Raw genomic sequence first — 20051 nt, 5'->3', positions numbered from 1 at the left:
TCCTGCTCCTTTATATTATGTTCTTATAGATGTGGGAACAGGATGGAGCATATGATTGGGATACCGCTCTCGTGGAAAATAAATACTAGCACAGATTGTTTGGGCCGAAAGGCCCAGAAATTACAAGTCTGTCTATGGTTATGTTCTTCATGTGGGAGATTACAATTTTCAGATTGCAGTTGGGATAAATTTCAGATCCAGTATATTAAATACCAAACTGATCTAGAGAACTTATCCGGAGTAAGTCACAGAGCAGGAAAGTCCCCAAGCTCCAGCCTCAAATCTCCCGCTACGTTAATCAGTCAGGACATCAGTACGGTTTGGATGATTCCTGGCCTGATCCCGATCAGGCCAGGAAAGAAAACACCCAGGATGAGCCATTGATCATTTGGGGGCAAGAGGCCTCCATTTCAGAACTTGTTTACAGAGAGATGGAGACAGAGCTGATTCACTGAGGGGAGAAAAGTTGGTGTTTGCTGGTTGGGTACAGCCCGTACCTTGCCTGTTGCAAACAGGGGAAGGGACATGTTGTTTGATATGATCCGCCAGTCTTTGGGACATATGGCCTATATACCTAGCATCACACTGGCATTGAAATTCATATATCACAACCAGCCCGGTCTTGCACAACTCAAAACAGTGTCCAACATTAGATGTGATTCCGCGTTTGGACAACTGTTAAGACCAGGTGAAGGCTGAAAGGGAACCCTAGACCTCTTGCTCACCTGGTCTTACTGTAACAGGGTTTTATTTTTTAAACAGTGTTTTTAGCTCCCACTTGGTGAATCCTTGTTCACCGCTTTCCAATTATAAGGTAAAGAAACGAGCACAAACAGGCTTTCTTCGGTTTAAAGAAGAAAGGTGAAATTTTATTAAACTTAAACTCTAATTCGGTTGATGCCTACAGATACATGACGCGCCCACGCTAGCATGCATACGTGACAAACACATACAAATAGAGACAGAAAAGAGAAGAAAAATAAAGTGGAAGGTTTGAGGCAATCTCTGAAGAGGGTTTTTTGTTACTGTGCTTTGAGCTCGCTGTAGAATCCTTGATTGTAGGCAGATCTTGCTTTTTGTTGGGGCCCAGTATTCTTTTTAAACCTTGTTCACTGTAGGATACCTTTCTGTCTTGGGGTTCATGTGTCTTCAGGGGGTTTTGGAGTTCCGCGAGAAACAGATGGGAGCAGACAGGCAGAGGCTGCAGCGAGTCAGCCAGGAGAGGTCTTGTCAATCCAGGAGCATTCTGCTTTCTGCCAGTTCAAACACTGTCTCTACAATTTAAAACTCAAGTTGGCCATCAGGGTAGTCACGTGACTGGTATAACCATTTTTGACTTTGTGCATTGGGTGGGTCAGGGAATGGTCCTTTGTCTACAAACACTTAACATGCAAAACTGTCTTTCCAGCCAGGGGCTTGGCAACCCCTTGTATCAGGCCTTCTCTTCTTCCCAGCAACAATTTGAAATTTAATGTCCATGTGGCAAAATTAATATGCCTCATTCTTGGCAGGTGGGGGCCTGCATGACAATATTTGCTAAATAATCCACAGTGTGCCAAGATTTAGAAGTTAAGATTGTCAGTAAGGCTCGCAGTGTGGTGCATTTGTGCATACTGGAAGCTACAAATATTAATACACAGGACCCTGTTCTTTGCAGACAGAAAGAATATGTACAAATATTGCGCCTGTTTCAGCTGAACAAAATAAGTGACAGCCATTCTCTGGTTCATTATTCAGGGCAATGCCTGGTTTAAATTTCAAACAAAGCTTGGCAGTTAACTATCATTCACCGTAAACTGGTGCATTCTCCATGGCAATGCCTCTACCAGAGTTCACTTGCCAACCAATCAGCAATCTCTTCTCATGCAGTATAAGTTGTTGTTTTCCCTTACACTGGTTATTCTTGCAGACTGTCCTGATGAGTGCAAGATGAAAAGATTCGACAACATGTCTCTATTTTCAGCAATGCTCAAGTTTTGTACTACTAAACGACTATATGAAGACAGAGTTGGCTAAAGTGGACTGGGAAAATAGGTTAAAAAAGGTAAAATGGCAGATTAGCAGTGGCAGACATTTAAGCAGCTATTTCATAATTCTCAACATATATATTCCATTGAGAAAGACTATGAGAAAGGATGCACCATCCAAGGCTAATTAAGGAAATTAAGAATGGTATCAAATGCAAAGAAAAGGCATACAATGTTGTAAAGATTAGTGGCAGGCAAGAAGATTTGGTTTCTAAAATTTTCCAAGAATGACAGAGGGAAAATATAGATTATGAGACTAAACTAGCAAGAAATATAAAAATAGCAAGAGCTTCTACAAGTATATAAAAGGAAGAGAGTAGCTAAGGTAAATGTTGGTCCCTTAGGAGGTTGAGACAGGGGAATTAATAATCAGAAACAAGGAAATGGCAGAGACTTTGAACAAATATTTTGTATCTGTCTTCATGGCTGAAGATGCTAAAAGCATCCCAATAATGATAGGAAATCAAGAGGCAAGAGGGAGGGATGAACTTAAACAATTGGAGAAAGAACCCTAGACAAACTCATGGGACTAAAGGCTGACAAGTTCCCTGGACTTGATGGCTTGCATCCTAGGGTCTTAAAAGAAGTGGCTGCAGAGACACTGGAGGCATTAGTTAATGTAGACAAATAAAATGCAGTGAGTCTAGCAAAGTGAAATGTACAGTAGGAATATAAACTAAGCGGGACGCCACTATTCTCCTTGCTGCCCAAACAAATTTGAAACTTTTCTGAAGGTCTGAGTTTGCTGGCAGCCTCTTTTTTTAAAAATCAGAAACTCACTTTCTGTGGGCACTTACATAGAAACATAGAAAATAGGAGCAGGAGTAGGCCATTCGGCCCTTCGAGCCTGCTCCGCCATTCATTATGATCATGGCTGATCATCCAACTCAGTAACCTGTTCCCGCTTTCGCCCCATATCCTTTGATCCCTTTAGACCCAAAAGCTTTATCTAACTGCTTCTTGAAAACATACAATGTTTTGGCCTCAACTTTCTATGGTAGCGAATTCCACAGGCTCACCACTCTCTGGGTGAAGAAATTTCTCCTCATCTCAGTCCTGAAAGGTTTACCCCGTATCCTTAGACTAGGATCCCTGGTTCTGGACTGCCCCACCATCAGGAACATCCTTCCTGCAACTACCCTGTCAAGTCCTGTTAGAATTTTATAGGTTTCTATGAGATCCCCCCTCACTCTTCTGAACTCCACAGCATGATAGGTTTGTTCCAAATTTCAATGGGGGGTAACTGACCTGGGAAACTTTAACTGCCCACCTGCCTGATTTTCAACACGTGGGTAAAGTGTTAAAATCCCCATCCCCTGAATCTGGTCCTTGTATAGGCTTTCACATCAAGCAGGTTTGTCTTTAATGAGAATATATTCCAGCTGTACTGGGGGATGCCACTTAGCACAGAGATGAGGAGAAATTTATGAACTCAGAGGGTTGTGAATCTTGGGAATTTTCTACCCCAGAGGGCTGTGGAAGCTCAGTCATTGAGTATGTTTAAAGCAGAGATTGACAGATTTCTAAATACCAATGACAAAGGGATATGGGGATAGTGTGGGAAAAAGGCGTTGAAGTGGATGATCAGCCATGATCGTATTGAATGGCGGAGCATGCTCGATGGGCTGAATGGCCTACTCCTGCTCCTATGTTCCTGAGATTCTGGAAAGGTCACAGTGGGTTGGAAAACTGCAAACATAATGCCCCTATTCAAGAAAGGAGGGAGACAGAAAACTATAGACCAGTTAGCCTAACATTCATCATTGGGAAAATGTTGGAGGGGCCTGTATGACCTACTGTTATTTATGTTATGTTAGAGTCATAGAGTCGTACAGCATAGAAACAGGCCCTTTGGCCTACCGCGTCCATGCCGACCATAATGCCTATCAATACTAATCCCACCTGCCTGCATTAATTCAATATCCCTCTATGCCTTGCTCATTCAAGTACCTGTTCAGATGCCTCAAATGTCGCTACTGTTCCTGCCTCCACCACCTCCTCAGGCAGCTCATTCCAGATACCCACTATTCTTTGTGTGAAAAAATTACCCCTTTGATCCCCTTTAAACCTCCTCCCTCTCACCTTAAATCTATGCCTTCTAGTTTTAGTCACCCCTACCATGGGAAACAGACTCTGGCTATCTACCCTATCTACGCCTCTCAATTTTATATACCTCTCTCAAGTCCCCTCTCAGCCTCCTTCGCTCCAGGGAAAACAGATCCAGCCTATCCAATCACTCTTTATAACTCAAGTCCTCCAAACCAGGCAACATCCTTGTGAATCTTTTCTGCACCCTCTCTAGCTTAATCACATCTTTCCTGTAGTGCGGCGACCCGAACTGCACACGGTACTCCAACGTTATGTACAACTCTAACATATTCTTATCAGTTTCCATTGCTACTCAGGGCTGCAGCAGAGGTACAATTGCAGTCTGTCAGCAATTGAGGCACAGCGAGCAGGAGTAATAGACCTTACCTTGTTGACTTTGCTGCGTTTGAGGGAGCAGGAATGTTGCCGCGGTCTGCAAGGGATGTCCAGGTACCACCACCAGCTGCTGCAAGGTGTGAAGTGGCTGCAGGTCCTGAATATAAAGTTATCGGTCAACTTCACACTGACACCACTGCTCCCAGTCAGCACCCCATCCTGCCTCCCAATTTTCAAAAAAACAAACAAACTCTGGCAATAAGTGTTACATGTGTCCACAAAGTTCACATTTTGCACCAGTTACAGACGATGACAAGTCTCAATTTTAAGGGAAGTTTCCCTCTGTGGGGAAGACTGTCAGTGATTCGAATGCAATCTAATCGTCTCTCTACCCCTCCACACCCTGCTGTCTAGCTCTGGACACTCCATTGGCTGGAGGAAATATTTAGCAGGGAAACGCTTATGATTGTAGCTCTGCCTTCCTGAGCCAAATGAGCTAGTTGAGATGAATTCTGGTCACTCACAGCAAGAAATGACCCATTGAACGAACAGTCTGTGCGATGGCTCACCGTGACCTGCGCGAGTACTCACCACTGACATCTGACTCCCCGACACAATGGAAGAGGCCTCACAGGGCCGAAGGTGAGCAGGAGAATCACTCCGGTCCTCAGTTTTGATCTGGAAAATGGAAGGTAACTGACTGAGAGATCCTACAAAAAAGATAGTCATTTTGTGTAAACCCTGGCATTCCAGACTCCATGAACCCATGCCCTCGAGCTCAGGGTCACAGAGGCAAACCATCTAGCATCTCCACTACTGCTTTGCTAACCCAGTAGTGCTGGACGATGTACCCTTCCCTACCTGAAGGTTTCAGGACCAAACCAGGTGATGCTGAGGCACTGGAGCCCCTCCCCCCCCATATGTATTTAATACTACAAACACATTCACTCAACTGTTTGGGGCTGGCTCATGACTCCCATCCACCTCCAGCTCTTGCTACCTGATTCTTGGTTCAGTTCAGGGCCTCCAGCATGAACACAAAAACTTAATAGGAGCAGGAGTAGGTCAACAGCCCCTCGAGCCTGCTCCACAATTCAATATGATCATGGCTGATCTGATCTTGCCCTCAACTCTCCTTTCTTGCCTGTTGCTCATAACCCTCGACACCCACCCCTCCACAAAGTTCAAAAATCTGTCTCTCAGCCTTGAATATATTTAATGATTCAGCTTCCATTGGAATTCTCTACCCCAAAAAGCAAAGATTCACCAACCCTCAAAGAAGAAATTGCTCCTCACTTTAATCCTATATGGGTGACCCCTTATTCTGAAACTATGCCCCCTTGTTTTAGATTCCCCCACATTCCAATAAGATCATTTCTCATTCTTCTAAACTCCGATGAGCATAGGCCCAACCTGCTCAACCTTTCCTCACAGGATAACTCCTTTATCTCCGTAATCAACAAGTGAACCTTGTTGGAATGGCTTCTAATGAAAGTATATCCCTCCTTAAGGAGACCAGAACTGTATGCAGTACTGTGTGTGGTCTCACCAGCACCCCATACAGTTGTAGCAAGACTTCCCAACTTTTATACTCTATTTCCCTTGTAATAAAGGCCAAAATTCCATTTACCTTCCTAAATACTTCTTGTACCTGCATGCTAAATTTATGATTTATGCACAAGGGCACCCAGATCCCTCTACCACAGCAATCTGTAGTCTCTAAATAATAATCTGTTTCTCTATTCTTACCAAAGCACATAACCTCACCCTTTCCTACATTATACTCCATCTGCCAAATTTTTGCCTACTCACTTAACCCATGTCCTTTTGCAGACTGTATCTTTCTCACAGCTTGCTTTCCCACCTATCTTTGTATTGTAGCCAAATTAGCTAACAATACACTTGATCATTTCATCCAAGTCAGTACTATAGATTGTAAATAGTTGAGGCCCCAACATTGATCCCTGCGGCACCCCACTAGTTAGAGTTTGCCCATTTTAGCCCCGTTTCCTGTTTGTTAGCCAGTCCTCTATCCATGCTCATATATTACCCCCAACACCATGAGCTCTTATCTTGTGTAGTAACCTTTTATATTGCACCTTATTGAAAGCCTTTTGGAAATCCAAATACACTACATCTACTGGTTCCCCTTTATCCACTCTGCTTGTTACATCCTCAAACTTGATCTCGCTTTCATAATGCAATTGAGCAGAGTCAATATGGTTTTATGATTTTCCAAATGTCCTGCTACAATTTCCTTAATAATGGATTCCAGCATTTTAGAAGATTATGACCAATGTATCCACTGTCTCTGCAACCACTTAGACCTTAGGGTGCAGGCTATCAGGTCAAACGGACTTGTCAGCCTTTAGTCCCATTAGTTTGCCTAGGACTTTTTCCTCTAGTGATAGTGATTGTTTTAAGTTTTATCCTCCCTTTTGCCTCAATTTTCTACTATTCTTGGGATGCTTTTTGTGTTTTCTCACAGCCATCGTCAGTCCCTCGAAACGAGGACAATGACTTCTAGGGTTCACGATTTGTGATCGGGTGACTCAGCAGGTCAATCCTGGAACCTCAGGTCTTTGCGCAGAGAGGACAAGTGTTATCCTGAGGGGGGGGGGGGGGGGGGAGGCGGAGAGGGGTGGTTTCTCAAGCCAGGGTCCTGCTCCCCCTCTTTCTGTTTTAGACGCTTCTTTGCGGTGGAGTTTAGGCAGCCAGTTTCCGACTGTTATGGCTAGTTGGATGAGGCGTTGCCACATGATACGGCTAGCAGCAAGTTCCTTTCATGCACCGATGTCAATTTGTCCCCTTCAAATGATGAAGGCAGATACAAAAGACTTGTTCAAAGTCTCTGCCATTTCCTCGTTTCCCAGTAATTCTCCAGTCTTATCCTCTTAAGGGACCAACCTTTATTTTAGCTACTCTTTTTATATACTTGTAGAAGCTCTTAACATCTGTTTTTGTCTTTCTTGCTAATTTACACTCAAATCTATTTTCTTCTTTTAAGTCATCCTTTGGTTTCTAAATTTTTCCCTATCTTCTGGCCTGCCACTAATCTTCCCAACGTTATGTGCCTTTTCTTTCAATTTGATACAATCCTTAGATTCAGTTACCTATAGATGGTTCATCCTTTATTGTAGGAGTATTTCTCAATGGAACACATATGTTGAGAATTAATGAAATATCTCCTTAAATATCTGCCACTGCTTTTCTATCTTACCTTTTTAATGTATTTTCCCAGCCTACTTTAGCTAACTTGTCTTCATCCCTTTATAATTGCCTTTATGCAAGATACTAGTTTCAGACCCAAGTTTGTCACCCTGAAACTGAATGCATGCATCAGGTGTTAAATGTCACTGGATGTGCAGTCACAGGCCCAGAAACAAACTGGTTGGACTGGGTAGGCTTGGGCCCCACCTTCTCTCTGTATGCAAATTACAGCTACTCCAGGTGCCTGTTTCCTGAGCCTAACCACAGCCTCCGACTGAGACCACAGCAAACGGCTCAACTTCTCATGGTGCCGGAATAAAGGCAAAGATACTAAACAGGCAAAAACAATACATATAGAGTCATAGAGAGATACAGCACTGAAACAGGCCCTTCGGCCCACCGAGTCTGTGCCAACCAATAACCACCCATTTATACTAATCCTACATTAATCCCATATTCCCTACCACACCCCCACCTTCCCTCACCACCTACCTACACCAGGGGCAATTTATAATGGCCAATTTACCTACCAACCTGCTAGTCTTTGGCTGTGGGAGGAAACCGGAGCACCCAGCGGAAACCCACGTGGTCAGAGGAAGAACTTGAAAACTCCGCACAGGCAGTACCCAGAATCGAACCCGGGTCGCTGGAGCTGTGAGGCTGCGGTGCTAACCACTGCGCCGCCCTAATATCCCAAAAGCAGGGAGAGATCATTCCTCAAGGCACAGAGAGCCTTCAGCTAAACATTTCAAATTTCACTTTGCTTCTTCTAACCTAGTATTATCTGAATTAACTGGGCACAGTATGAGGTGTTATTAAGGGATCTGTTACTCATCCCCATTTTCTGAGGTGCTGATTCTTGCTGGGTGAAATTCAAGTGTTGTACCCGCCCTCCAGGCCATTCATCATACACAAACCCGAAGTCTGTTAGCACTTTTACCCAGGACACTACAGAGAATCAAAAATTTCATTTGCAATCAACACTGTGCCATCAAACAATCCCAGGGCAGGTACAGCATGGCTTAGATATAGAGTAAAGCTCCTTCTGTATTGTCCTAAAGCCCAGAGTTAAAGTACGCAACATTCAGCAGCAGATGTGGTGTCAGATGAGCTGGGCAAGGCCATGAAGGCATTTCTAGAGGAGGACAAGGATGTACATGGGAAGCTTTGGGAGACCAGAAGCCACTGTAGGGCTGAACATGGTTTGGGACACAATAAATGCAGCATAATTTTGTACTTTGAAGCTTGTGGAGAATGGCAAACAGAGTGTTAGAGTCCAGTCTGGAGATGAAGCAGCATTGGTAAGGATTTCGGTGGCAGAGAGGGTGGTCTGGGGCAAGACAACAAGTGTTACAGCAGGATATGAGGTTAAAACTCAGCAGAGAATCGAATACTAAATTGAGATTATGGATTCTACCCCATAATAACCCTTCAGAAGGCTCTGCCACCACCCCCTGGATTAATACATCATATTCCAGTGGATTTTATGGAATGGCCTCGACTTTGAACGCTGACCAAAACTGTAACCTTGGCTCTGGTACCCTAATGATTTTGGTGACCTTTTATAGAAAATCCCACTCTGAACGGCTAAAATTTGGTGATTAAAACCTCAGATAAGAAATTGGAATATTGCCAAATAGAAGTGAGTTATAGAACAGAAGATGGACACACAGAGCCTGCCTGTCTAACCCATCTACCTGAACCCTACTCACTTAACCATTAACTGGAACAGTGATTCTCAGTGTTTTCCGTGGACTGGGTCCAAAATGAAAGTCACTGATGCCGAACACCGCAGCCGCAGTACTTGCGTGACATCACACAACTAGACTGGCTTCCACGTGCACAGCACGAGTCATCATAAGCACAAGTGACTACAGTTTTATAAGCAAGATTTATGTTACTGTTACAATATACTTCAGCGAGATCAGATTTTCAACACTTGTGGGGCTGAAAGCAAAGAGGAGGAACTAGCTAAACATGGAGCCCGTCATGAGACTGGAGCTCTCCAGCTTGGAAGTAGACATCATCTCACTGTTGTATCAAAAGCAGCCCCATTCTGCGAAAGTGGGTGGGTAGGACCGATAGGTGGTCCACCAGGTCTTTTTCCCCATCTAAGGGGTTGCAGATGAACAAGTTTGACAACTGCTGAACTAGAACAATCAGTAACCAATCAACTAAGCCTAAACTTTGCCTCTAGTACTAACCTGAACCAAATCCAGCCCCATCTCTACTTCTAACTCAAACCTAATTGTGAAGCTTAACCATAACCCCCAACTAAACCACAACCAAGGGCAGCAGCTGTGTGGGGACACCACTACCTGCAAGTTCTCCTCCCAGTCACACACCATCCTGACTTAGAAATATATTGCCGGTCCTTCACTGGGTCAAAATCCTGACATCCTACAACACATGGACTGCAGCAGTTCAAGACGGCAACTCACCACCACCTTTTCAGGAGCAATTGTGGTTGGGCAATAAATGCTCAATAATTGCCAGCAACGCCCATATCCCATGCACAAATTTTAAAAACCTAGCCAACTCTGATAACTAGTTGTATTTTGAATATCCCGGTGTTTGCACCTTTATTTTGTTGCTTGGTAGTTAATAAGGAAACAATTCAATGAGTTGGAATAAAACAATGATATATGTTAAGAGTTTGGGACACAGTTTCATACCTGCAGTGGTTAGCACCGCAGCCTCACAGCTCCAGTGACCCGGGTTCAATTCTGGGTACTGCCTGTGTGGAGTTTGCAAGTTCTCCCTGTGTCTGCGCGGGTTTTCGCCGGGTGCTCCAGTTTCCTCCCACCACCAAAAGACTTGCAGGTTGATAGGTAAATTGGCCATTAGCAATTGCCCCTAGTATAGGTAGGTGGTAGGGGAATATAGGGACAGGTGGGGATGTGGTAGGAATATGGGGTTAGTGTAGGATTAGTATAAATGGGTGGTTGATGGTCGGCACAGACTCGGTGGGCCAAAGGGCCTGTTTCAGTGCTGTATCTCTAAATAAAATAATAAAATAAATTTTAAAAATCCAACACTCACCCGTCGGGTGAAATCCAGGCCATTCCGTTCAATACCTGATAGAAAAAAATAAAGCATGTTGAAAATCTAGAGCAGCACCAGACAAGCTGTTGATATGGGCAGGGACAGTGAAGGAATCTCAGCAACATCTTACACCACAGGACACACAGTTACTCCACAATGCCCCAGACTCAAAAGGCAAGTTATGTTTGTGTAGCCAAAGTTAGCTTCTCAACAAGCCAATAAATAAATTTGCTTACCACGTGCAAATCAATATTCATCCTGAACAGTTGATGCTGTTGAGGGGCATTTAAAACTAACTTAGTAGAGGGGTGGGAACTAGGATGCAACACTAGAAAGGAAAAACAAAAGGATTGGGCGAAACAGATGGCACTAATAGTAAGGCATTAGGTAGGGTCAGTGTAAGAGGGAATGTAATAAAGAGCTAAATTAGGTTTACAGTGCATGTCAGTGAAAGCACGGAGTGTGGTAAATAAGGTTGGTGAGCTGCAAGCACAGATAGACGCAGGAGGAATATATTGTAGTGATCACAGACACCTGTATCAAAAAAAAAGGATAGAACTGGGTACAAGGTGGTGTTCAGGAAAGATAGAAAGGAGGAGGAACATGACTCTGGAGATTCCAGTCACCGGTCATTTCAATTCTCTACTTTGCTCCCACTCTGACCTCTCAATCTTTGGCCTGCTAGTGTCCCAGTGAAACTCAACACAAGCTCGAGTAACAGCAGCTCATCTTTCGACTGGGCACTTTACAGCCTTCTGGACTCAACATCGAGTTCAACAATTTTAGAACATAACTTCTGCCTCCATTGTTTCTTTGCTTGCTGGTTCATTTTTCCTTTGGTTTCTTTCTTAATCACTTTGTGTTCAGACAGCTGCCCTCATCAAGCCACATCTTTTGTTTCTTTACTTGTCCCATTACCACTCCCTTTGACTTTGCACCATGAAACCTTTTGTTAGTTAATCTCTCCTGCCCTCCACCCTAACACAGACCTTCCCTTTTGTTCTTTTCCACACCTTCCCCCTTTCACTTGCTCAAACTCAGTTCTGATAAAAGGTCACTGACCTGAAAGGTTAACTGTTTCTTTCTGCACAGATGCTGCCAGACCTGTTGAGTATTTCCAGCGTTTTCTGTTTTTCAGATTTCCAGCATCCGCAATATTTTGCTTTTGAGTTGTGTGAAGGAAGAGTTACTGTATTGATTGAGATTAAAGAGAGAATGTCCTAAAGAGGTCAAGAATAGAATCTATTTGGTTGGAGCTAAGAAACAGAGGTACGATTACACAATGGGTGTATTCTACACACCTCCAAATAGGAAAGACAGAGAAACAACTTTGCAAGGAAATTACAGAGAGGTGCAAGAATTATAGAGTAGTTATAATGGAGGACTTTCATCATCTGAATATAGACTGGGATAGTAATACTGTAAAGAGCAGGGGGTGGGGGGGGGGGGGGGGGGGCGGCGGTGGCAGGGAGGTGGTGTGTTTGAGGTGTGATCAAGTGAAGTTTCTGGGCCAGAGAGGAAGGAGGAATTTCTGGATCTACAGACAGAGAGAGAGACAAAGAAAGGAGGGGGGACATGAGAGAGATATGGCCTGGCATATCCCCACTCTACCATTACCATCAAGTCAGGAGACCAACTGTGGTTCAAATGAAGAGTGAAGGAGGGCATGCCAGGAGCAGCACCAGGCATATCTCAAAATGAGGTGTCAACCTGGTGAAGCTACAACACAGGACTATCTGCGTGCCAAACTGCATTAGCAGCATGCGATAGACAGAGCTAAGCGATCCCATAACCAACTGATCAGATCTAAACTCTGCAGTCCTGCCACATCCAGCCGTGAATGGTGGTGGACAATTAAACAACTAACTGGAGGAGGTGGCTCCACAAATAACCCCATCCTCAATGATGGGGGAGCCCAGCACATCAGTGCAAAAGATAAGGCTGAAGCATTTTCAACAATCTTCAGCCAGAAGTGCCGAGTTGATGATCCATCTCAGCCTCCTCCTGAAGTCCCCAGCATCGCAGATGCCAGACTTCAGTCAATTTGATTCACTCCGTGTGATATCAAGAAACGACTGAAGACACTGGATATTGCAAAGGCTATGGGCCCTGACAATATTCCGGCAATAGTACTGAAGACCTGTGCTCCAGAACTCGCCACGCCCCTAGCCAAGCTGTTCCAGTACAGCTACAACACTGGCATCTACCCAACAATGTGGAAAGTTGCGCAGTTATGTCCTGTACACAAAAAGCAGGACAAGTCCAACCCAGCCAATTACCGCCCCACCAGCCTACTCTCAATCATTAGTAAAGTGATGGAAGGTGTCATCAACAGTGCCATCAAGCAGCACTTGCTTAGCAATAACCTGCTCAGTGATGCTTAGTTTGGGTTCCGCCAGGGCCACTCAGCTCCTGACCTCATTACAGCCTTGATTCAAACATGGACAAAAAGAGCTGAACTCAAGAGGTGAGGTGAGAGTGACTGCCCTGGACATCAAGGCAGCATTTGACCGAGTATGGCATCAAGGAGCCCTAGCAAAACTGAGGTCAATGGGAATCAGGGGGAAAACCCTCTGCTGGTTGGAGTCATAACTAGCGCAAAGGAAGATGGTTGTGGTAGTTGGAGGTCAATCATCTCAGTCCCTGGACATCACTGCAGGAGTTCCTCAGGGTAGTGTCCTAGGCTCAACCATCTTCAGCTGCTTCATCAATGACCTTCCTTCGAAGATAAGGTAAGAAGTGGGGATGTTCGCTGATGATTGCACAATGTTCTGCACCATTCCGGACTCCTGAGATACTGAAGCAGTCCCTGTAGAAATGCAGCAAAACTTGGACAATATCCAGGCTTGGGCTGATAAGTGGCAAGTGACATTTGCACCACACAAGTGCCAGGCAATGACCATCTGCCCTTGACATTCAATGGCATTACCATCGCTGAATCCCCCACTATCAACATCCTAGGGGCTACCATTGACCAGAAAATGAACTAGAGTAGCCATATAAATACCGTGGCTACAAGAGCAGGTCAGAGGCTAGGAATCCTGTGGCGAGTAACTCACCTCCTGACTCCCCAAAGCCTGTCCACCATTTACAAGGAACAAGTCTGAAGTGTGATGGAATACTCTCCACTTGCCTGAATGGGTGCAGCTCCAACAACACTCAAGAAGCTCGACACCATCCAGGACAAAGCAGCCTGCTTGATTGGCATGCCATCTACAAACATTCACTCCCTCCACCACTGACGCACAGTGGCAGCAGTGTGTACCATCTACAAGATGCACTGCAGCAATGCACCAAGGCTCCTTAGACAACACCTTCCAAACCCGCGACCTCTACCAACTAGAAGGATAAGGGCAGCAGACGCATGGGAACACCACCACCTGCAAGTTCCGTTCCAAGTCACGCACCATCCTGACTTGGAACTATATCGCCATTCCTTCACTGTCGCTGGGTCAAAATCCTGGAACTCCCTTCCTAACAGCACTGTGGGTGTACCTACCCCACATGGACTGCAGCAGTTACATAGGAAACCAGTTCACCACCACCTTCTCAAGGGCAATTAGGGATGGGCAATAAATGCTGGCCTGGCCAGCGACGCCCACATCCCATGAATGAATAAAAAGAGGGGGGTTCGCAAGAGGGGGCGCGCTAAGAGGAGACTGGTAGCTAACATAAAAAGGGAATCCAAAAATCCTCTTTAAGAAGATGTTAAGAAGGGTGGTAAAAAAGGAGTCGGGGTTGATTAGGGACCAAAAAAGGGATTTATGCATAGAGGCAAATGGCATGGCTGAGGTGCTAAATGAGTGCTTGCATCGGTCTTTACCAAAGGAGGAAGATGCCGTCAAAGACATACTGAAAGGGGACGTAGTTGATACACTGGCTAAGCAAAAAAAGAGATAAAATAGCGGAGGTATTAGACGGACTGTCTGTACTTAAAGTTGCTAAGATGAGATGCATCCGATGATACGGAGGGAAGTAAAGGTGGACATGGCGGTGTCACTCACCATCATCTTCCAATCCTCTTTAGATACAGGGATGATGCCAGAGGACTGGACAACTACAAATGTTACGCCTTTGTTCAAAAAACGGCGTCAAGATAAACCCAGCAACTACAGGCCAATCTTTTTAACCTCGGTAGTGGGAAAGCCTTCAGAAACAATAATCTGGGCCACAATTAAGTTTCTTGGACTAGTGTGGATTATTTAAAAGAAAACCAGCATGGATTTGTTAAAGGCAAATTATGTTTAACTAACTTGAGTTTTTTGATCAGGTTACAGAGGGTAATGTGATTGATCTGGTGTACATGAACTTCCAAAAGGCGTTCGATAAAAGTACCACGTAACAGGCTGGTCAGCAAAGTTAGCGGAGTTGCTCTTGCAGAACAGATGCGTGCACAAAGGGCTGAATGGCCTCCTTCTGTGCTGTAACCATTTTATGATCTGTCCCTTTTTTCCAGTTACCCGTCACGGAATCACGAGTCGAGATGCTGAGTATTCAACTGTAGAAAGCAGAGCCGAACCTGGCTCTTCCTTTATTTAATACCCACACTGGTCAAGTCTGGTCACTTACTCCCTACAGCACCCCCACCCCTCTCCCCAGCTACCTCCCACCCCCCAGATCTGGATCAGATTTGTCCCATTGAGGCCAATAGGTGGAATCAACAGAATCCACATCGGAGTTCTCCCAAACTACCCTTCACATTTCTGCTGCACCTGCCTCTGGCAATGGGATAAAAGGCCACTAACCTGAAAGGTTAACTGACCTTCTCTCCACAGATGCTGCCAGCCCTGAGTATTTCCAGCACTTTTGTTTTTATTTCAGATTTCCAGCATCTGCAGTATTTTGCTTTTATTATCCCATTGGAGTAACTGGCTTGGGGTGTAAACTTAAGGATCAAACTCAGCTGCAATTTCCTCCCACAGTCAAATAGCTACTTGCCACGACGAACAGGCGGAAGGGGGATGAGTGCGATGGAGCTGGGACTTACTTGTGGGTAAAAGGAAGCCTAACGAACGCTGCTTCCATGTTATTTAATTCTCCACTAACACTGCAGGCCTGATGGGTGCCTGCTTTGAATTTCAAATGAGCTCACCTCTGCTCCCACATAGCCAGCCTCCAGTATGTAAATTCTTCCTTCTCACAAGGCTCCAGTATGAAAATTAATTTGAAAAATGCAAATCAGCCGAAGCCCATCTCTATAGCAACCTCTTCATGCTTTGGAGTGTGCGCGTGGATATATGACTGAGCCAGAGATTTACCTTCGATTCTGATGTAAATTAGCTGATCACAGGCAAGTTACTTTTAGAAACTTGTTCTTGGGAGAGGATAATGTGGAAGCTCTAGCCTCTGGGGTATTGCACTACATGGGAGTGTATCCCATACCGTGAAGATGAGGAGACACTGAGCAATTGCATTAATAACTAAACAAGACTGTTCAAAATTGGAGATGAAAAACAGATTTGGTCAATGTCGCCTGGAGCATTCCCTGTTGCACTGGCTTAGGGAGAATATATTAGGTGCGAAAACGAATGATTTTAAAGATGCTTTCCGCGGAGCGAGGAAGTCAACAGAAAAAATATGCAAATGAGGAACAGTTCAGCAAAAAAAGGTAAAGTATTCAGAATCCGGTTACGGGCCCTGCCCCAAAAGAAAAAAGTCTTGCATTTATCTAGCAACCACCAGAAGTCTCAAAGCACTTTTGCAGCCAATGGGAAAGACACTTTGGAAACTATAGGAAACGCGGCAGTGATTTTGTGCACAGCAAGCTCCCACAAACAGCAATGTGATGACCAGATGATCTGTTCTAGTGATATTGATTTGAAGGATAAATAGTGGGCTGTCCTTCAACTTGAAGACCACTTCTACTCAAGGTCGAGTTTCTGCCATGGGTCTTTGTAACTCAACAGGCCGATTCTTGACCGGAAGATCTTTGGGTACATGGGGCAGGATGTCCCATGAGGTAGTGGGATCCAGAGTGCAGGATTTGCTTCCTTTCCTTGCCTTTCCTGCCGCTGCTCTGCCTCATCATTGAGGCATTTGGACTCAAAGAGCAATGCAGCTTGATGGACAAGTTGTTGCCATTTTGAGCGATTGGTAGAAAGCTCCTCCCAGTCAATGTCAATGCTGCCGTGCTTCAAAGAGAGCTTCAGAGTGTCTTTCAAGCATTTTTTGTCCTCTCCGAACGCTGACCTTTGAGAGTTGAGAAAACAGGACCAGGCGGAGCAGACAGTTTTCAGCCATCCGGGCACTGTGTCCAGTCCATCGAAGTTGATTTCACAAGAGTTTTGCCTGAATGCTTGTGGAGCTGGCTTCAAGGACACTAGCATTTGTTCGCCAGCCCTTCCATTGAATCTGGAAGATGCGGCAGAGGCATTGCTGATGGAATTCCTCCAGCGCTCTTATGTGTTGCTGATACACAGTCCCAGTCTCACTGCAATACAGGAGTGTGGTGACAACTGCTCTGTACACAAGGGATGTTGTTGATTTGCAGAGGTCTTCGCTGTCAAACACTCGTTGCCAATTTTGTAAAAGGCTGAGCTGACACAGCTGATCTGGTATTTGATCTCCTCACCAATGGTGGCCGCCAAGGTATGGGAAGTGTTCACCATATTTCAGAGTCTCTCCTTCAATGTATGTGGGAAGTGGAATATTTGGCTGACCAGGTGTGGATTGATATGAGTTTTGTTTTGGCAACTTTCAAGGACAGGCCAAGTCTCTTGTATGCAGAATTGAAGAGATCAAGAGTGGCTTGCAAATCTGGTGCAGAGTGGACAACACTACAGTCATCCGCAAATGGTAGATCATGTATGTCTATGGAGTGAGGGATGAACATCGGCCAGGACACTGGGGAGAACTCCCTTGCTCTTTTTGAAATATTGCCATGGGATCTTTTACATCCACTGGAGTAGACAGATGCAGCCTCAGTTTAACACCTCATCTGTAAGACAGCACCCCCAGTGTAGCAGGAGTATCAGTCTTGATTTTTGCACTCAAGTTCTGGGGTGGGACTTGAACCTGGAGGCAAGAGTGCTACCAACTCAGCCAGCACTGACACAAGCCACAGTGCAAATTCCAACAACCATACCCCACTCTACAACTTTCCAATGGCATTGAACAAGGACAAGATGTCATCAGTTCCAGGCTTCACCCCTAACAGCTGAGGGCTGGTGCTTAAGTTGAGAGAACTGTCCTAATAAACTTGTTAAGCAACAGCCAGACAGAACTTCATCTTTCAGTCAACATTCCAGACTCCGTCATCCCCACCTATGTCCTGTCCGACCAGCACCATACACCAGGTGGAAGTGATCCTGACATGTCCTCAACAAGAGGTATACACCTCATGAAGCCTTACAGCTTGTGGTCAAATAAGGTCATAAGATCAAATAAGATCATGTACATCATCTATTGCCTCCCTCAGTGGATGAATCAGTGCTCCTCCTCATTGAGTTGAGGTGGAGGCTCCAAGGGCTAACCAACTTGACAGATACAGCTGCCTACAATAGCTGTGGTAGGAGTAACCAAACTGTTCACTAACAGTCATGTCTCCACATTGAGGTCACCCACCATCTTGTAGACTGCCATACGAAGTAGCACAGATCTAGCAACCCAAAATTGGGCATCAATAGATGTAATGGCCGATTAGACAACTCTGTCAATCAATAACTGCAATTTCATGGGCTTCACTCCTTCAACCCAAGAGATTAACCTCAATTCAACAAGGAATGCAGCAGAATATGAAGTGGCATTAACCTAATGAAATTACAATATAGTGAAAGCAGCAGCTCACTGACAACAAAACAAAATGGTCCCACAACCAAAGGAACAATTACATTCAGTCAACAATGAAACGACGAACAGCAAGCTACTCCCTGCACATTCCCATCCTCACCCATGGAGGAGTGCAGCATGCAACGACAAGGCTGGGGAGTTTGCAGCCTCTTCTACCAGAAGGCAGGGTCTCCAAAGTTCCCCATCAAGGCCAGTCTCCCAGCACCTCAGCTCACTCCAGTCTGAGTGGCACAGCTATGGTTTTATAGTTCCTGACAATATCCCAACTGTAGTACCTGCCCTGATGGGCACACAATATGGACACTGGCTGTTCCCACCTACTGCTCTGGGCAGAGACTCCACCAGCACAAGGAAGCATGTCTGGAACATGGGCAAGAAACAAACCAAGATCTGATATCCGGTTAAGTTGTGTTCCACATTTGATTCTATGTTCAGGTTATGCCCCAAAATATTGCATCATTATTTCTAGATCCATAAGCAAAGAAGTTATTGCCTTCAGTGGGAGCCGGTCTCTGCTACTTTGCGGATTATGGTCTGGTCTGCTTACTCCTGTAATCAGAATGTAGATTCAAGGTTAGGCAGTTCCCTGAACCTGGATCAATCTTTTACTCTGATAACAGGCCTAGTTTTGAGTGCTGACGTGATCTTGGTTTCTGAATACTGAAGTCCTTTTGAAGATACAATAAGCAGCCTTGTAAACATCCTAAACTGGCCACCGCAATGAGTCACGCGGGGTTTAACCAGGTTTGAGCTGTTATCAAATCTTCTCACTGAATTTCTATATCGTTAATAATTTTGCATTAATTGAAATCTGTCAGTGAATTATTGCGTTGTGCTGTTACCCGCGCTGAGATCGCTTGCCTTGGAGGACATTTATATTCCAGCAGACAATGCCGTGTCCAATTAAATTGTTCAGCTGTCTTTCAGCCTCACTAATGTCGGTTACGGCCATCAACAAGTTTTTAAATGTCACTAGAAATCCTGTCTGCAGTTTGTCCGGCGGAGATTCAGTCGAGAGTCCTTAGCCCCAGGCAGAATCTCCAATTGGAATTGAACAGCGAGGTACAAGGCTAAACTTGTCCAAGGCCTTTTCCAGGCTGCAGTTGGATCACTTCACAGAGTGCAGGCTCGGTTGTAGAGTAATTGATTAGTTGACTACTCGTGTGGAGCCTAGACCCATTGGGCTGAATGTTCTGTTTGTGGTGTAAGTTCTAAAACAACCCCAGTATCATTGTGCAATGCGACTAACAGGCGGGCAAAAAGCGAGTTGTCTTTTCTCCTCTAGCAATTCCTATGTAACAGGAACAGATAAGTTTCTGGAGTTCAGTCGGGTGCCCGGGCAAAGAAGCTTTAGTTAGAAGTTAGGGCTTATTACTGGGAGGAGGAAGTTGAGGAGTGTTCTGGTGGAGAAGCCTTCAATCTTGAGGGGTTCTGATCAGGTAAATAGCTTGTCTTTAAACAAATTTACATCGTGTTGTTAACATAGCTGCAAATTGTGACATGGACAGTGTGTGCCAATCCCGTGGGCAGCAGTGTGGCTTGTACACTTGGCTTGGT

The 20051-nt window shown here is 44.9% G+C and overlaps 1 protein-coding gene across 2 annotated transcripts in view; it reads right to left on the bottom strand.

Annotated features, from left to right (window-relative positions):
• pou2f3 (POU class 2 homeobox 3) overlaps window positions 1-20051 on the bottom strand; it is a 53025-nt gene that overhangs the window by 30964 nt on the left and 2010 nt on the right. For both annotated transcript variants that reach the window (XM_068054404.1, XM_068054405.1), the window contains exons 3-5: window positions 10704-10738; window positions 5043-5129; window positions 4503-4608 (exon numbers count right to left, since the gene is read on the bottom strand). In XM_068054404.1, the coding sequence (XP_067910505.1) occupies window positions 4503-4608; window positions 5043-5129; window positions 10704-10738 (228 nt within the window). The remainder of the gene's footprint in view (window positions 1-4502; window positions 4609-5042; window positions 5130-10703; window positions 10739-20051) is intronic.

This window comes from Heterodontus francisci, chromosome 22 (genome assembly GCF_036365525.1).
Source record: "Heterodontus francisci isolate sHetFra1 chromosome 22, sHetFra1.hap1, whole genome shotgun sequence".
NCBI lineage: Eukaryota > Metazoa > Chordata > Chondrichthyes > Heterodontiformes > Heterodontidae > Heterodontus > Heterodontus francisci.
The sequence above is the reverse complement of the archived record's forward strand: the minus strand, read 5'-3'. Positions and strand labels throughout refer to the sequence as shown.